At 38.3% G+C, this 19,170-nt stretch overlaps 1 protein-coding gene across 3 annotated transcripts in view; it reads left to right on the plus strand.

Moving 5' to 3' along the window:
- KCNMA1 (potassium calcium-activated channel subfamily M alpha 1) overlaps positions 1–19,170 on the plus strand; it is a 1,434,006-nt gene that overhangs the window by 836,268 nt on the left and 578,568 nt on the right. For all 3 annotated transcript variants that reach the window (XM_019502361.1, XM_019502362.1, XM_019502363.1), the window contains exon 4: positions 18,543–18,636. In XM_019502361.1, coding sequence (XP_019357906.1) covers positions 18,543–18,636 — 94 coding nt within the window. The remainder of the gene's footprint in view (positions 1–18,542; positions 18,637–19,170) is intronic.

Genomic DNA, 19,170 nt, shown 5'->3' on the forward strand with positions numbered 1-19,170 from the left:
TAGTTTGCCAGATCCACTTTCCTCCCTTTCTTGAACATAGGCACCACATTGGCCTTCTTCCAGTCTTTGGGCACTACACCAGAGTGCCAGGAGGTCTCAAAGATCCATGCCAGAGGCTGGGCTGTGATGCTCTCCAGTTCCTTGAGTACCCTGAGGTGTAGATTGTCAGGGCCAGCTGCCTTGAAGTTATCCAACCTCTCAAGGTGTTCCTTTATGAGGTCAGCATTGATGCAGGGCAGAGGATCTCCCTCACCCGGACCTGCCTTTCTTGTAGCGGGCATGGGCGTACCATGGGACTGATGAAAGACCGACACAAAGTACCCATTTAATAGGTTGGCTTTTTCCTGGGCATCAGTTGTCCCATCTGGTTCAGCAGGGGTCCAATGTTGCCCTTGCTTTTCCTCTGGCTCCCCACATATCTGAAAAAGGACTGTTTATTGTCCTTGATGCTTGAAGCTAGTTGGAGTTCAGTTGCAGCCTTGGCTTTCCTGGTTTGCTCCCTGCAGGACCGGACCAGTGCAGAATATTCCTCCTTGTAGGTGAATCCCATCCTCCATCATTTGTAGGCCTTTCTTTTTAGCCTCATATGCATTTCAGGACAATTATTTACTCCACCATAAGATAGTAATGTCCCTAACAGTTTACCGGGCCCTATTACTGGTGCATGTGTAGGCGGTGACACTTTACTATGGAGCTTATTAGTCTACTCCACAGTAATGTGCACGTATAGATGCACCCATTGTTAGTTAATTCTGCTGTGCTTGTGCTGACAGACTGTTGTGGGGAACCATGCTAAAATGACAAAACCTCAGGTTCTGTGAAATTTCAGAGGCACTGGGATTTGTAGCTGCTGTTGACTTTGAATGGATTTTGTAGGTGCCCTAGTTCTGTGTCTTTACATCTTTTTATTTTTATTTAAATGACATTTTCTTATTCAATGATGACAAATTGTGTATTTCACAGAATTTTTGCAATATTTCTGTAATGTATAAAGGAGGGGAAAAATTCACCCGTATGTTGTGTTTACTTTGGATATGATTTTGGGAATAAAATCTATTTTCTTGTTTGGATCAGTTACTGTCAGGCAGAAAATGACTGACATCTATATGCAAACATGTAAGACAGTAACACTACTAATGATTGTTAGCATCTGATGAAGTGAGTTTTTGCTCAAGGAAAGCTTATGCATCTCTGATTCACTTAGTCTATATGGTGTACTGCTACCCTGCCTTCTACCAGTGAAAGTGTAAAAAAGATGATATGTATAATTTATATTATACTGTATATTGTATATGCATATATGTGTGTATATGTATATGTGTACATTTTATAGAATGCACTTCACCTATTTGGCTGGTACATCTTAGAAGCTTGCAAGTACAGCTTCTAAGTTTTTGACCCTTTAACTATGGCTTGCACAACTTACAAGGTCTCCTGGCCTTATCAGCACAGTTTGTAAGCTCTTAAACAAGTGCTCATCTAACCAGCTGCATATGCATGCACAGTGCATCCTTGTATAAGTGTACACTTGTACACCTAAGAAAATGTTCATATTTTCAGTGCACAACTTGTGAACAGCCAGGTCCTTCTTTCAAGACAGTACTTTTCAAACCAGAAATGGCACTAGTCATTGTTGCAGATCGTGTTTGTGTTGAATTTCAGAGGTTAGTTATCAAGGTAGAAAAAAATCATGTCTTTGGCCTATGAAAAATTATTTGCTGGAGTTCTTTACAACTGGCATTTTTTGCACTTCTGTCAAGCTCAGAAGTTGCTGAAGTGCCTTGTTTAACTTTTCGTTAAAATTCAACAGCTTTTAGAGGCTTGGAGGGTTGGTCCTGCTATTAGCAAGCTAGTTTCATTTTGTCTTTGGTTTTCCATACTTGTGGTGAATTCTGAAGCTCAGACGTGAATCTTTTGAAGAATTATAAGCACATAATATCATAGTTTTTAAAGGCAATTGGTTTGAAGCATGATCTATAGGGGCTGTTATCAGGTATCTCCTACATACCTGTCTAAAATTGTAGGCACTAATAAAGCTGTCTTTTGGTAATCCCAGAAATGCCTGTGATTAGCAGAAATATTTGGGAATTACAGCACAGGTAGAGTGACCATCTACAGTTCAAGGAAATAAAGGATTGTTCCTTCAAAAATAAGGGTAAATTATTGCAATAAATGGGGCAAAATATATTTGTCAGGGGAGCAACAGCATAATGTTGTTATTACATGGTGTAATCCTGCAAATATATATTACTTATAATTAATTCAGTCACATATGAGCCCTTTACTAGATTCTGGTTGTGACATACTGGGCACCAGATAAAGTGTGTTTCTTAAAGAACCAGGTAGTTGGTCACTCTAATATCTATGTTATATTTTAATATTCATGACATCCATGAAGGTGAGTAAAAATTATGGCTATACATTTACAGATATTTATGCATATCAGTGCATTATTGAGCAGGAAAGATGTAGCTTTCTAATTGAAGAGCAGAGTAAAACATTCATACCTAATACTTTCTTTATATTGCCAATATATTTTCAGTCCTGTACATTATGTATTCAAATTAGTGGAAGTTGTGTGATTTAAGTTTTGTGCACATCATTGAAAAATCATCTCTCCATGATTATGTATTTATTAGATAAAATTATTCCCTACTTATTCCCCACTTACATTGTAATTTCAGAATGGATGTAAGATTTAGTATCTCATTATTTAAACTGTACCTCATTTCATGAAAATTAAGGTTTGCTTTGAAAACTCTAATAAGCTTGCTTGTTAAAATAGCAAAATGCTTAGAAAAAATATTGATTGGATTTCAGGCTTGTCAATGTAACCAGTAGTACCTCATCCTTCTCCAGATAACTTTCGTTTCTAGAGTGTAATGCTGGTGCTATGTACAGTATTTTGTTTACAGTAGTATAAACATTTTCAGCCTGTGTCTTCATTGCTGAAATAACCTACCTCTTTCATATCAACTCTTACCTAGGAGCCGCACTGCAGACTCATTGATGTAGGTTTTTTCTGCATGGCAGCCAAGGCCAAGTTGTGGTTTCATTGCATGATGCAACTTAACCTTTTCGGTTGTCTTTGGGACTATATTCTATTCTTGTACTGCCTGTGCATGCCAGTGTGCTCATCCTAATGGCTTATACACTGAATGCAGTCTAAGCATTAAGTGCATGAACCAGAATTAAAAACATGACCTTAGAAACTGAGTAAACCTTGGATATAAGCATCTAGTGTGAATGTCTCATATGATTAAACTAGTAGAAACATGAAATAACCAACATAATATAGTCAACTTGTTGACTATATCAATCACAGTAGGGTTGGAACATGAGAAACAAGGCAAAAGGTACTATGTATTTCCTGTCAGAAGATAACAGCTAAGTTAATGTTAATAGGGTTCAAAAGACAGGTTAAGCTTCCCACTGATGACAAAACTTTAGTAGCAGTAGCAGTATCAAACTGTGAATTACCTGTACTTACCAGAGTTGAAGCTTTGAGGTGAAACTTAAAGTTGTGTGTGTTCTATATTTGATCTGTGAAATAATTAAGAAAAAATAAATAAATAAACACCACCAAAAATATTGAATGATATGTGATGCAAAATATTGCAACCCTGTTCTAATCTTTTACAAACTGTTTGGATATCCTACATAATACTTTGCTCATTGTCGTGTTCGTAGATGTGCTGGTAGGCATCTTTATCTTGGGAGGTGTGTGATTTAATGCTAATGATATTTGTTCTTGAAATAATGAAGTATCACTACTGGGAAACTGGCTTGAGCATCTCCTTTCAACTCAGTTTGTTAGTGCTATTGATTAGAAGATAGAATTAGGTAAATCATATGTCCAGTGTGTATTCAGAGTTAAATACTACCTTTTTCCTTCCAAAACTGATTGCTTATTCGTTAAGTCTGTGATATGTGAAGGGTATGCATTTTAACCATACACACACACAGAATTTTGTATGCTATTAATATTCTTTTTAGCTCATTCTAAGGGTATAAAAAGTAAGTATAGAAATATACATGGAAAAACAAAAATACTTTAAATCTTTTAAGAACCTCCCTATGAAGAACCTTTGTGTAAAGAAAAATGTATAAAAGAAGTAACAGAAGTCATATAAATTATATAATAGCTATAATAGACCCCTTTCCCCATGCTATTTTGCGATTTCCCTATTGCTTTTCTCCTTGATTTTGGCCATATTCAGGATCCTACAATTGGTCTTCTACTGGGGTAAGACAGAACACCTTCTCAGAACTGTTCCAGAAATGGTCAGACATGGGTCTGTACAATAACATGAAGTCCTTCCTTTCAGTGTTGAAGAAGTCTGAATCAGTAGGGTTTTATTTATATCTCTGCCAGTAACTTACAGTATGATGACACTTAGCCTCACATCCTGTTTACATGGTTTGAAGAATAATAATTGCTTACCTTAGAGGGGGATTGAGAAGCTTCATAAATGTTAGTAAAGCACTTACATTTTCAGATAAGAAGTGCTATAAACTTTTTATTATATCACTACGTTGGCTGTTTTGCCTTCCAAGCTGGATGTTAAGTGGTAATCCTCAGTACTCCCAGTTTTAGAAAAGGAGGACTAAGTTTATGTCTCACACAGTGAGCCCTCTGTGATAAGTGTTTAAATGACTGCTTGAAAATGATGTCATCCCATAATTCCATTCTGTAACGGAGATGAAATGACTGGTGAAAAGTGTTCACATTATTAATCTGCTTCTTCAAAGTAGACTTTGGCTTCTAGTTTTAATAGATCACTAAGATTCAGTATTTGTCCCTCTGATTCCAGGCTCTTTTTCCTGTTTGTAAAGGAGGAGGAGAATTCAGTTACATGATTCTGAAATCACTTCGCAATGTATCTGTATTCTATTTTTAAGAGCTCATAAAAGTGAATAGATGCAAAGAGTTTCACTTTATCAAATTACTATTCATTATATTTAAATACATAGGCAAGACAAATTTAACTTTTCTCTGAATGTTGAAAAGTATCTGCATTTTGTAAGTGTATAGTCCCAGAGAAAGCCAATGTTATGGCCAGGAGGGGTAAAGTTACCTGTTCTAAATGCAGTACTAGAATATAATCTGATCCCACAGGTGGAGCAACTCTGAAGTATTGTCCCTAAGAATAAATATTTAATTCAGTGCTATAAAATGGGTAAAAGGATGAAAGAGGAAAGCCAAGGGAAACAATAAAGATGATTCTTACAAGTGTTTTTCTGAAGTTCCCAGGAGTAGATTCAGCTATACCAAACCATACTGAGATGCCCAAGACAAACAAAAGTACCAGATGATGACCCTCTATGGTTGTGCAAGGAGGAAGAGGGGGTTAGATCAGGATAAACAGTCAGGGCCTCTCTCTGCTTAGGGCAAATGTAGCTCAGAATAAACCCCAGAATATCCCTGGGATCACGCGTGCGCGCGCGCGCGCGCACACACACACACACACACTCTCTGTCTCTCTCTCTCTCTCTCTCTCTCTCTCTCTCTCTCTCTCTCTCTTTCCAACCCCTAGTTATTACCAGGTGAATGATACTACATCAATCTATCTATCTAGTATCATGATACTACATACAGAGAGAGAGAGAGATCTTTATCTAGCTCTCTATCTAGTAGTATTATTCACCTGGTAATAACTAGGGTTTGGAATGATTGAGTCTCACAGATGCTATGCTCCCCAGAACTGTGGAGATGTGGGGCACACTAAATATGGTACAAGTATTTTGTTAAAATATCAAACATCAATGGGTGTTGAGAAATTTTGATGTTAACAGTGTCCACAGGGCAATAATGTTTTCCTCCTGGAATAAGGGATGGGACCATGGTTATACTAGTTTGCTTGTCAATGTCATATTCTGTAGTTTCACAAAGATTTCTTGGAGAAGAGCAGTTTGGAGGCATTAGGAGTCACGAAGTTTGTAATGTGAGATGGTGCATCTTCTGAATCGCTGTTGTTGTTGTTGACTTTGCAGTTACAATTTATGCAAGATGGACAGTCAATATTTCTATGTGTAGTAAAAGTCTTAGATGCACATGTCAAGAACGACAACAAAAATGCAGAAAGGCTAACAGTCCTAAAATAATGCATTTTTACCACTGATGTAAGATATTTGCTCTAGTGCACCTATAGAGATTTTTGGGGCTGATACTGATAGCTGATATTTAAGGAGGCAACTTGGCCAATACCAATCTGATTTCCAATACAGCTGCCTCCAGCTGATAAGTCCAGTGTGGGGGAAGGGGAGGAGGGAGGGAAAGGGCATGGGGGGCCCCTGTGGTAAGGGAGTGGGGAGGGGGCATGGGCAGGTGCTGCCCAGGTGGGGTGGGTTGTGGGCCAGAGTCACCGCTCGCGGTGGGGAGGAGTGGCGGCTCCTGCCTCTGCTTGCACCCTGGGAAGTCATGTGCCCCCTGGATTTGCACGGGGCAGAGCAGGGCAGGGTGGGCTGCAGCCAGTGCTACAGGGGACTCTTCTCAGTGGGGGCTGGGCTTGGAGTGGGTGCCAGCGGCGCAGGGAGAATGCTGCATCCACCCCAATTTCGCTGCTGTTCTGCTTCCAGCACTGCTGCCTCTGGTTGCCCGGCACAGCCCTGGGTCTAACCAGCGCGTGGGTGGAGGTGGGGTGTTGAGCTGCCGGCTGTGCTCCATGCTGCAGCGGTGCACAGCACGAGCATTCATCGGCCAAATTATTGGCCCCATTGAGCCGATATCCAATATAGCCAGTTTTCTTTATATTAGTACCGATCTGATATTTGACCAATGTATTGGTGCACCTCTAATTTGTTCCGGTAAATTTTCTGTTGTATTAGAGAACTATTGTACTTCAGCCTTAGGTTTACTACTGTTTAGTAAAAACTAGCTGTGTTAAGCATGTATCTCCATTAAAATGTTGTTTTCTATATAAATAATTGTACAATGATGAGAAACAATATTAGCATTGACAAACTTAATTTGGAGAAACCGATAGAAGTAAAAGGAAATAGACATCAGGTTGAGTTGGAGATTTGTGCTATTTGTTTCTGTGAAATAGATTGGTGCAACGTGTTTTTGTAACAGGCAAGGAGGGTGTCATTATGTGTTATAGTTTACGTAGTCTAAGGAATATGTTTACATTCTAAGAAATGTTAGGTGGTATTAACAATAGCACATGCTTTGAACAATTTCACATTAAGGGTTAATATCCTAACATGCACAGCTCTGACTTGTCACTGGAGGGCTGAAGAGCAGGGGCATGACTAGAAACTTCCAAGTCTTCCCCATGGCTGCCTGGCTCTGTCTCTCCAGCATCTCCCCTCTCGCCCACCACCTTACTTCCCACAATTCCCCATTCACTCATGGTTGCCCAGGTTTCTGTCAGTCCCAGGTAATAGAGTTCTGGATGAGAGATTGCTTACATGGGGAGGATGGGGGGGATGAGTGGGGGCTGGGAGTGATGCATCTTGGGATACTGAAGGACTGTAAATTGCTTGTATTTGTCCTGTGGAGCAGCCTGCTGTTATTGCAATGCAAGATGTCTAACTCCAGCTGGAAATAATCCTCACCCAAAGAGGCATAATGTTGAGATGCTTGCCTTCTCCTGCCTTAACCCATGAACACTCCTGCCTTATGATAATTTAATGTGGGAAAGGTAACGTCTAACAACAGCCAAAAACATTAGGCTCAGTTTAGACTAAGTCTTCATAATCAAATGATGGCAAAGAATTTTTAAAATCATGGAGGTCACGTGATTTTTCAAAGAATGCTAGTAAAAGAAAAGAGAGGCAATTAGCTGTGTTAGCCTGAAGTCAGGCAGAAGGCAGGTCAGAGTAGCACCTTAGAAATGCAGCTTTGAATAGCATTTAACAAAGTAGTCTGTCACCTATGAAAGTTTATGCCTTTCTGAACCAGTTAGTCTCTATGGTGCCACCCTGCCTTGCCTTCTACCTATGAAAGGAAGGGTGCTAAAAATATCTAGGTATCATTATTATCATGAGGGACTGCAGAGGCAGTAACCAAAAGTAGTAATAGTCACCGGATACAAACATTCTAGATGTGTCCTCATACTTTTCAGCAGTAGAAGGCTTGCTGATGAAAACTGAAAGTATAATTGGATGCATGGTATTTTCTGAGCATCTTAGAGTAGCAGTAATATAAACCTTAATAAGTAAGATATAAAAGGATTTTAAGTTCAGTTACTTATAACCAGGAATTCTAGTTTTCTGTCACACAAAACATTAAAATCCCAAGGGGCCCTGGTGGTGGCCCTGCCTCTCACCGCTGATTGGCTGAGAGGGCTGCCCTTTGGACATCCCCACCCTTTGCCACTGATTGGCTGAGAGGGCTACTGTTCTTGCTGAACCTGTCCCCTGCTGCTGATTACTGGAGAGGGGCAGGGCCACACAACAGGCAACCCTCTTCACCAATCAGTGATGGAGGGAGGAGGAAGAGGTTGCCACCATCTTGACTGCTTCCCTGTGCGCCAGCTACTTCTCCCTCTGGCAGGCTGTTGCAGCAGCTATATGAACTGCTAGCTTCCAGCATTTGGTTTTCAGTAAGTTGTTTCAGTAAGGTGTTTTTTTCCCAGTGATTCTAAAGATTCTCTGTAAACATACAACTTCTGTGTTTTTTCACGGCAAATGGATTTCTAGGATCCCTGCCATGTACCAACAGGCAAAGGAATGAAAGGAAGAAATTGGGTAACATTTGAGGGAAAGGGAACCAGAATCCATAAAGGAACATAATCAAGGAGGAGAGGGATGGATAACTAAAATGAAAAGACAAACATGCCAGGTTCAGTAAATAGGTTATGAAATAGAGCAGATTCTGCTGTTAAGTCTGTGAAAAGCAGTCAGTTAATTTGATATTAACTGAGATATCAAAATAATAACTTGTGGATTAATATTCAGTGTTTGTCAGTCAGAATGAAAATGTATCGCTAATTGCAGTAATATGACATTAAAGAGCAATTTTACATGGCAGATATCTTGCACACACAATTATATCAAAGAATGTGACCCTATGAGTTATCATGGTATCATTCTTCTAGAATGGTATTCTCATTGCTCAGATAATTTTATTAAAATAACCTGTAATTACTATTATATCCAAACTACATATCACTAAAAATTACCTGAAAATGTATTATGACAGCAAGAAGAAAACTCATAACAAGGTAAAACAGTATACTCTCTGCAGCTAGCAATGAGATTTCAACCACATTTTTCAAATAGAAGCATCTTTAAAAATTATCGAGATCCAGTGGTGTGTGTTTCAAAGGTTAGTACATTCCCTACCTGCCTTGCAGTAAAAGAATAAATTGTGTTTTATTCTGGAAAGGTTATAAATATTGCCTTGGGTCTTCCTCTACATTGCTGAAAAGTCAGAATGTCAAAAACATGGACATGTTATCTGGTCTGCAGAAATCTACCTTTAATCTTTCATATGAAAACCAACCCTTAATTTGTGTGTGCATACAAACAATAGCTTGTATGCCAAAGCTGAATGTTCATGCACTTTGGTGCCATTAAGAAATTGCTTTTCTCAAAAATGGTGATACTTACTTATTTATTTGTTTATTTGAGGAAGTTTGTTTGTATAAATTGACTTCACTTGTTTGCTGATTTATTCCATTTAGTAAACAATTCATTCCTAGCTGTGTTATTTATACCATCACTTCATTATTGAGTACAGCCAATTTGCAATGGCTTATATTACGTTAATTTATACAGCTGAAATCCAGTTAAAACCTGACACACTAATTATTGTGTAAATCTCGAATGCTTCAACACACATGAATCTAAAACCAATGTAAAACTTGTTCATGAAAGAAAACTCAGGAGAAAGGAGCAAGTGACTAGTTGGTTTGCCTGTAGTGAATGGCAGGATAAGCTCCATACACCACTGATGGTTGTATCAGTGTAATTTCACCTATGTTTTTTCCTGGGGTAAATTTATGTTAGAACAAGTAAGTTTTAGTAATGTAAGGTTATACATAAACTGGGGTAAAAATAAAAGAGTTTATGTTAAGGGAAGATTATACTGGGATACATATATTGTCTGTCTAAGATCTCAGGCAAATTGTAAAACTGATCAGAAAACATCTTTATTTTACTATATTCTGAAGTGTATTTTACATTGATTAAATATTCTCTGAGATCAAATTCACATTGAAATTACATTGTTTTCATAGACTTTAGGGCTGGGAGGGACTTCGGAAGATCATCGAATCTAGCCTCCTGCCCCAGGGGCAGGAAGTCAGCAGGGATTGTAAGATCCCAGCAAGATAAACATCCAAATGTCTCTTGAAGGCATTCAGAGTAGGTACTTGAACCACCTCCAGTGGCAGTCTATTCCAAACTTTGGGGGCTCGGACAGTAAAGATGTCTTTCCTTATGTCCAGCCTGAAACGGTCACAGAAGAGTTTCTGACCATTTGACCTTGTCATCCCTTGGGGTAAATAGACTTTCCCCCAGATCCTGGTGAGCACCCCTGATAAACTTATAGGTGGCCACCAGATCACCCCTGAGCCTGCACTTTCCCAGGCTGAATAGTCCCATGGCTCTTAGACTGTCATTATAAGGTCTGTTTTCCTGACCTCTGATCGTGTGTGACTCTCCTCTGCACCCTCTCAAGCTTCTTCACATCCTTTTTGAATTGTGGAGCCCAAAGCTGGATACAGTACTCCAGCTGTGGCCTCAGCAAGGCCAAGTACAAGGGGAGAATGTTGTTTTAATTTCACTTTGCAAAGTTCAGTGTGATAAATTAAAGTTTAGAAGACTGCTTTTCTCACTGGAGGGCCTTGATGCGTAACATTTAATTAATTTTACATACTTACAGAATTTCATATTAGTGTAATTTAAGCCATGTGTCTGTCTATCTGTTTTCTGACTCCCAACATGCAACTTCTATAACTTTTCACCATGATGACAAGGATAATTATTGATCTGTTTATGCTGCAGGATGAGGAAGATGACAAAATACAACTTGACATAAATAAGACAAAATGTACCCACTGGTATAGCACATGAATAATATTCCCATTCAGAAGTCTGAAACAGACCCTCTTAACATTTGGTTCTTTAAGGCTAAGTGCAGACAGTCAAAAAGCCCAAGGCTAAATCGTTTCAGTCTTTGCAGGTTAGTCTAAGCTGTAGCTGAAAAAAATGGACAGACATTCACTTTTGATTCAGGAAATGTAGTGGCTCAGACCAGAAGCTAGAGCATGGCTGTCTGGCATGTAGTCAGCATGAGCCGTGTGTTCACTTCCTCTTCCTGCTGCCCCTGAGGTCTCTGGAATTCGCAGTCCAGAATTATATCAGCAAGACTCTTCAGGGTTGCTCATCATTTCCTCTTCCTGCTTCCAGGTGCCTCTGGGATTTGTAGTCCACAGTTGCAGCCAGCAGTAAGTTTTGGGCAGGGCTGGGCAGTGCTGGGCAGGGTGACTTGGTACTTGGGGAAGGGGAGTTTAACCCCCCTCCCTGGCCCTAGACCCCAGCTAGGGTTTGCTCGGGGCGGGGGGTAGTCTCTCCACCTTCTCCTCAGTCCTTCTCTGCTGGAGCAGATGGCCCAGCTCAGACCAGCCCAGGGCTGGAAAGCATGATGGGATGCTGCTGGACTGTGATTCAACTTGAACCAGGAAGGGGTCTGGGACAGAAGTTTTACAAACCAGTTTGACCCAAATTGGTTAAGTCTGATACTACATTCAAACAGGTTTATATTAAACCAGTTTCAGCCATATTGAAATTGGTTTGTATGCACTCAGCTTCTGTTCTGTTACAGATTTAAACCAGTTTCTGAGAGAGAGAAAACCAATAACATGTCTCTATACCTGCAGAAGCAGCTATTACTGTCATTAAACTATGGTTACTGGTTTATCACACCACCAGATTCTTTATCAGTGACTTCTACCTCTTCAGTTATTTTGATTGCTATAGAACTTGGGCAACAGCATGCACTACTGAGGCTAAATTATTAAATTAATGTAAATTATTTGAATAAATTATAATATATTTAGGCCTTAACATAGGTTTTTCATAATTGTACATTCCATGGAACAAAATTATATGATTCTCACCCTGATTTCACAAACAAAATCTATTGAATTATGTTACTGGACGTACCTTCAGTGGTTTGGATTAGTTTCTTAAAAATGACAGTGTTTTGTTTTGTTTTTTTTCTTGTTCTAGAGTTAGGGCAAGTAGGAGAAGAGCTTATACCTTTTTTGTTCATTGTTGAAGAACTGATAAGCTGCCTTGAGGAGTTTTAGTTCATAAGATGTTAGTCAAAAATGGTTAGAATTTAATAATACATGGTAGATGTGCTTTGGTTGTGCTGACGTAGCTGGAACCAAAAAAAGAAAGGATGAGAAGGAACAGTTTTGTGTGATCTTTATGGAGAGAAAAATGTAACCTTGATGCACTAGGGAGCAGGAAAAAAATGAAAAGGACAGTAGCAAAGTTCAAGTGATAGGTAAGCAATATTTTAAAGGAAGTATTCTGAAAAGACTAGAGGGAAGTGAGATGGGAAGCAAAACTGGGACATGGTCAGCTGTTGTGACAAAATTAGGTTGTGTGAAAAAAGAATCTGCAGCCTTTGGCAATAATTAATATGTGCTTTTATTATTTTTATTACTCCTCTTTCTGCCCAAAGTTTTGAACCTAGGGGGAAGGAAGAGTACTAAGTGCTGACTTTTCAGCATCAGTGGTAAAGTGAGAAGGAAGGATGAAGCAAATATAAGGAACTTGGTCTTTGTTCCAAAATGTCCATAGAGTTTAATTAATTAAATAAGTGTATAGATTACTAAAGCTGGAAGGGATCTCAAGAGATCATCTAATCCAATTTAGTGGAACAACAATTGGGAACATGGGGGCATACAGCTGGAAGGGTTTTTCTCTGTCATCCTGAATTAATTGGGTACTCAAACTCATTTGGTTAAATGATAGTTCCATAAAGTGAATTATTTTTAGAAATTAAATTAATAGTATAAGTATACAGGCACCTTGTAATACAGCCCAAAAGAAAGTATATTTAACTCAGGGCCACATTTGTCTGTCTGTTGAACTCATGTAAACTTGGAGTATCTTTGCCTGTTTGTTTCTGTTTGTTCAGTGCCTAGGATCTGTGACAATGGCTCCTTCATGCTGCGGTAGTACGAATAATGCTATTATTGGTTACAGTCTGGGCCTGAGTCTGTAGATTTAAAACAGCCAGAACGAATACTTGGAAGGATGAAAAATTCTGCCACAGCCAGATTATATGTAATCTCAAAGGAGATGAGACTGTCACACTCCTAACATACACAACCCTGAACTTTTAATCATAGAGTATTTTGTTGTTTTTCCTTGGATATTGGTTCTTGGGGCTACTACATAGTTCTCAGATCCTAACACATCTTTGATAGCAGTATGGTTACTACTCCCCTTTCTCTGTTTATTGTGCTGCAACTGGCTGCTCTTTCTCTTTGGGAGAAAACAAATCTTTTCTATATGTCATTTGCAGTGCTAAAGCCACTAGAAATGAGGCATTCTTGGTTATTGGACCATATCATGTCAACAAGCAGAGAAGTAATTAAAAGCCATTTGCCACTGGAGAAAGTAATAGGCCTATAGATATCATGCTTTGAAGCGATGCCTTCTGAGCGGAGCCATTTACCTAAGTGTCTTGCATTTAGAACAGATCAATACATGTGTTGAAGTAAAGCAATCTTATAGTCCTAATAAGGACTCTTGCTTTATCTAGATAACATGATTAATACCTGAAAGACATTTGATTATTTTTTTAAGAATCTCTGCCATTTACTTTATCAGTCTCCATGGGTGTTTGACACACTGCATTCTTATTGTCTCACCCTGATTTTTTTTAAGTTGTGCTTGCTAGGTGTCTACTTTTGTAAATGCATAGCGTGTCCATGTACCTGTTATTGGAGAGATTTTTATTATTTTCACAATTTTACTAGTTGGTCTCTCTCAGCAAGAGATAAGAGTAAAAGTGGTGCATCCTAGAATAAGAGTAAGAGGAAGCATTCTACTTTAGATAAACATCTCCTTTAAATGACATTCCTGCTCCCTTACATAGTTTTACGTTAACATTATATCACTAAAACAATATTTTTAAAAATAGGCAACCTGCTCAACTTCTTTTCCCTCAAAAACAAAAATCTTATAAAGGGCTATGAAGAATACTGTTGGATCATATTTAGTCCAATTTAGTATGTTATGCAAATACCTGTGGAGTTAGGTGATTGTTTTGTAATGGGAGTTGAGGGTGTTCTGCACTTCAGAAAACAGGCCCATTAAACAATATGATAAAAAAAAATTAAAATCCTGAACTGGAAGAGAAGTGATTAAAGAAGTCTCTTAAAATAAGGCACATTAACATATCTCCCCTTGAATAGTTGTGTAATTATAGAAAAACAGGGCTTGAAGGGCTAACAGTAGATATGCCCTGCCTTAACTGTCTCTGACAAAAGCTGTCTACATTTTGTGCCTTGTCACATGACTATGTGAATCCTTTCATTTAAATAAACAATTTCTTGCTCAATTTATAATCAGTAATAGTAATAATTGAAATGTAAGTAATCAGGTTGAATATTGGCTTGACCACGTTACTGCTGCTATTTAAGACAAACCTTTATTTCCAAGCTGAAGCTACCTTTTGGAAAGCCTTTTAAACGCAGACAATATATTACCCATAATTATCATTCTAACCCAGGAGCACTACCTAAGTGGTCAAACAACAAGCACAAAGTAAAAATCTCTTAACAAGGCTTTCAAAATTAGAACAAAATGAACACAAGAGGTAAAAATAAAGAACTTCACAAGCTTCTTATGCAAGTAATTTAAAAAAAGGTTAACTTTCGCTCTTCCATTTAATCATTGCAACTGTAGTCAAGTGATCTGTTGCAGTGGGTATTTGAGGTTTCTCAGTCTCCTTGTTATAATACCTCCATCAACTGACACAAAATTTTGGGCAGTTTTCTTGCCTTGTTTGTTGTTAGGTTGTTTCTGAATAGACCTGTGCATAGGTTTGTAAATATATATCAACAGAGAATAAATAATTTGGTGTAACAAAGATCTTATTTGATTAAAAACAATTACAAGGATTTTGGGCAAAGCAAAAATACTCATCAAAGGGATAGTGCATGCCTGTTAAATCAAGTATTTATCTTCATTTCAAATTCTGCAGTCTGAATGCTGTGCTAATCTTTCATTATTATTATTACAGTACAATTTAATCAGTTGCATCAATGTACAGGTAAATGCAAACACTAACTTTATGGATATGTCCTTAAGTTTCTCAAGTCTAAGTATATGGCTTGCATGCATTTTTTGTACACTTGGTTTATTAAATTTAGCAGGAAGGGAGTGGGAGGGAAGACAGTTGGATCATTTTGATAAATTACTCACAAGTCCTTATGTTAAATCAAATAAAGTAGGTACTATGTGTGTCTGCCTAGAGGTAATGAGCCACCAGCTACTTCTGGTGTTACTGATTTCTTGAAGTCATCTTCAGTTTAGCAAAACAATGATAGACCTTTGGGGAGAAAATGAATATTGCAAATACAGTGACAACATTCATCCATATTTGATGTGGTTACATTCTTCCTCTGGACATGATTTTCCATTTCAGCATATTTTTAGCTGTGTAAATCCATTGATTTAAAAGGAGTTTCTTTTGGTTTATACCAGCATAGGATCATGGAAAATGAAGTCATCTATCCTTGAACTCTACTATGTTTAAAATGTTCGGCATGATTTGTATATATTTCACTTACTATTTTAAGGAGAGTGTAATATAAATAATTTTAACAAAATGTGTTGCCTTCTGGAAGTGTGAATCTGGGCAAGCAAGGAGGGAAGCTCACTAGGAGCTAAATTGTTTTACTTAAGAATTAAAAGAATGTAGCATTTGCCCTAGGGATTCATCTTCCATTTGGAACGAAGACAAATACGCACAGTTCCGTTTCTGTAGGTAGGCATTTTCAGTGCAATGTACATAGAATATTACATCTGAAACGTATCTCATAGCTTGTTGAGCTGTTTCATCAGTTTGATGGGAATGGGGTGGGTCATTTGCCAAGATTCTTTAGGATTTCTGAGCCCAACTACCAGATGGGTTTTCCTTGTAGGAAGTCTTAATGAATTCTTCAAAACTTTTTCATTAAATATATCTTGCTCATAGATATAGGGATGAAAACCCCTCTGGTAAAATTGTATTTTCTACAGTATTGGGAGTGACCTTGGTCATGTTAAGAGTGTTATGAGTAATTAAGTTTCAATCTTTCATGGTCCAAACATGAAGCACAATAGATGGCAAAGACCCAGACCTAAGGAAGTTTAAGTTGCTGGGGGGGAATCTCCCCTCCCTCACTGCCCCCCATATAAAAAGCATTCTCTACAGTGACATGATTCTGCATTTCTGATGCAAAAGCACTACATTTGTATTCAGCATGAGTAATTTGGGGTCTAAGCAGTGATATTCCCCAAAATGAGGAACAGTCATGATGAATAGAAGTAGAGGTGGTATTTCTAGTAAGATAGTTCTCGTAGTCCTGAATCAGGATTTTATGATTTATGCTAAGCACTGTACAAAGAAAAAAAGACATGGTGTACGTAAGCAGACTTGCAAAACCTTCCCGATGACCCGAAAGGACAGTGGTCCTGAGATGCATGGATACAACTAGTTTGTCCTTTTCTGCGGACCTGATGAACATTGAATGTCAGTACAAGGAAGACAGTAAAATTGGATTTTCTCACAGTTTGCTCTTATTTAATTCCATTCACTTCAGTGCATTTGCAGCTTATTTTTTAGAAATGTACCTGGGAGGTAGGGGTTTTCAGTCTTTATCTTGGTGCAGCATCATTTATTCCGTTCCTGTTGTACTTTCTGTGACTTTTGTTGCTACAGTACACACTGACTTAAGTTGTATAGCTTACCTTATCATAACAAGCTCCTTTGATCATAAGAATTCTCTACAAGAAGCTGGGCATATTAGTTCTCAGTTTACAACCACCTTTCTTTTAAAAAAAACACAACAAACTAAAAATTAAATCTGTATGTGTAAATTGTGAGTTGCTTACTTTAATTCCATTAGTGTCTTCTGCCTGAAATCAGTTTTCCTTTGGTTATAATAGAGGTGGTATGTTTCATAATGTTCAAGTTTGGACATCATGGTATTTTTTTTCTTAAGACACATTTTAAATACAGTTACCTACAGCACAGAAGCTCCTTAAAATGCTAGGCTATTATATGTCAGGGAGACTTTTGCTGTAAACATCCATGCATTTGTAACCAAGAGGGCATGCTGTACTTAATTTGTTTGACATGTATACAAGGAATGGAAAACCTGACTGCATGTGTAACGACCTGGTGGCCCAGGTAATTTCCTTTATGCCTTAAATTAGGTTACTGACATTCATAATGCATAGAATCTTGCTTGTCGAGCAATTCAGCATCATATTTGCAGAGCTACAGCTATACTAACTGGTATTACATTCAGTGATTTATTTGCACTGGGGAAGTTGAGGAAATTTTTCCTTTCTGTCCTGAAAGTGGAATTTCCATGCTTCCAAATGATCTTAACTTTCTAGCTGTTCTTCCTCTTTCTGTAGATATGAGGATTAAATGATCATTTGCTATATACATTTTGGGACATGCTACTTATGCTTGGTTTGCCACTTCAGCTGCTTTCTGTGTCTTCCCCACTCTGTGCTAGGAATACCACAAATAAATCACTAATCATGGACCGAAAAAGTCTCCTCCTTGAACTGCTAGTTGGTAGATATAAACTGAAGTACCAGTTTGTATAGAGTATGCTTTGGATCTGATCCACTCTTAAGTAAAGCATAAAACGATAAGCTAGAATTTGCAATGGCTGCTTTTAGAAGGGTAATTAATTAACCTGCATGCAGAAATTAACCCTTAGAGTACTGCTTCAAGTCCCACAATTCATTTTGTTGTTGTTTAATTTTACCAGTGGGCTATGCTGCTTTTCTATTCAGTTCGTAGTACTGTATATAAAGTACATAGCTGGCCATCTAAAAAAAAATCTGACTTGATGTAAAAACAAGGAATCTTACAAAGACTAAGTCCCTCAGGTTGCTAATGGGTTTAGTATTCATAAGCAACTTTGTTTTTTAAGATTTTACATTATGCCATGAATTTAAAATGTGTAATGTTTCACTGTAACTGTGTGTCAGTTAGGTTTTATTCCTAAACTATCATAGCTGTATATCCAGTAGAAAGAAGTCAGTTCTTTAAGGGTTAATGTGAGGTTAAGGGATCCTAAGGTAATCTCCTGCTTGTCTTACTTAAAGGTCTCTGCATGTTTATTTTCAGACATTTATTTGAGCAGGTGAAAATTAAGAATGAATGAATAACTGAATGACTGAAATGTTCTGTTGGAAATGCCTGCTTGTACTTCATAAGAGAACTGGAAAACAAAATGATATTTTCAAAATTCAGCCTTTTATCAAAAAACAAAACAGAAAAAAATGTGACACTGAGATCCCCCATTTACTCTGATTTCTTTTTTTTTTTCAAATAGTCCAATAGAATCCTGCCAGAATTTCTACAAAGATTTCACATTACAGATTGACATGGCTTTCAACGTGTTCTTCCTTCTCTACTTTGGCTTGCGCGTAAGTACTTCGGATTATGTAGGGGGGTATGCAAAGGATGAAGTGTGGTAATTGTATTAAGATACTATTTGTTGACTTGCTAGTTCTTCATTTATCGTTGTTGAAGGCAAGTTCCGAAACTCCTGAGCAAAGATTTTTGTTGAGAGCTTCAGAGAGTTATAGCGGGTGGCATTACTCAGAAGACTAGTAGTTTGTAGTATGCCTGCAGTTGCATAACTAATGCCTCTCAGTGGCCTGTGTGGAATTTGGTTTCAGTCCGGTTCTCAGTTTACTGATGTCTATCACCAAGACTACAGCAGCAGTTGGCACTGACTGCCAACATCCTTGTTGGTAGTCTGAGGCTGAGTGCCAGTGCTTCTATAGGTATCTGCTTCAGGTCAGAGTTGAGGATGAGATTTTGTAGTCTGTGTTGCCCCACTCCAGTCTCCAAGGCTAGCAAGGTAGCACCTCTTTCAGCAGCCCTAAATTCTCCTAGAAAAGAATATTTTGAAAGTCTTTCTTTCAAATTCCGCCCTCCCCGCCCCCTCCCCCCCC

Source organism: Gavialis gangeticus, unplaced genomic scaffold, assembly GCF_001723915.1.
Source record: "Gavialis gangeticus isolate Ggan-Ray unplaced genomic scaffold, GavGan_comp1, whole genome shotgun sequence".
Taxonomy (NCBI): Eukaryota; Metazoa; Chordata; order Crocodylia; family Gavialidae; genus Gavialis; species Gavialis gangeticus.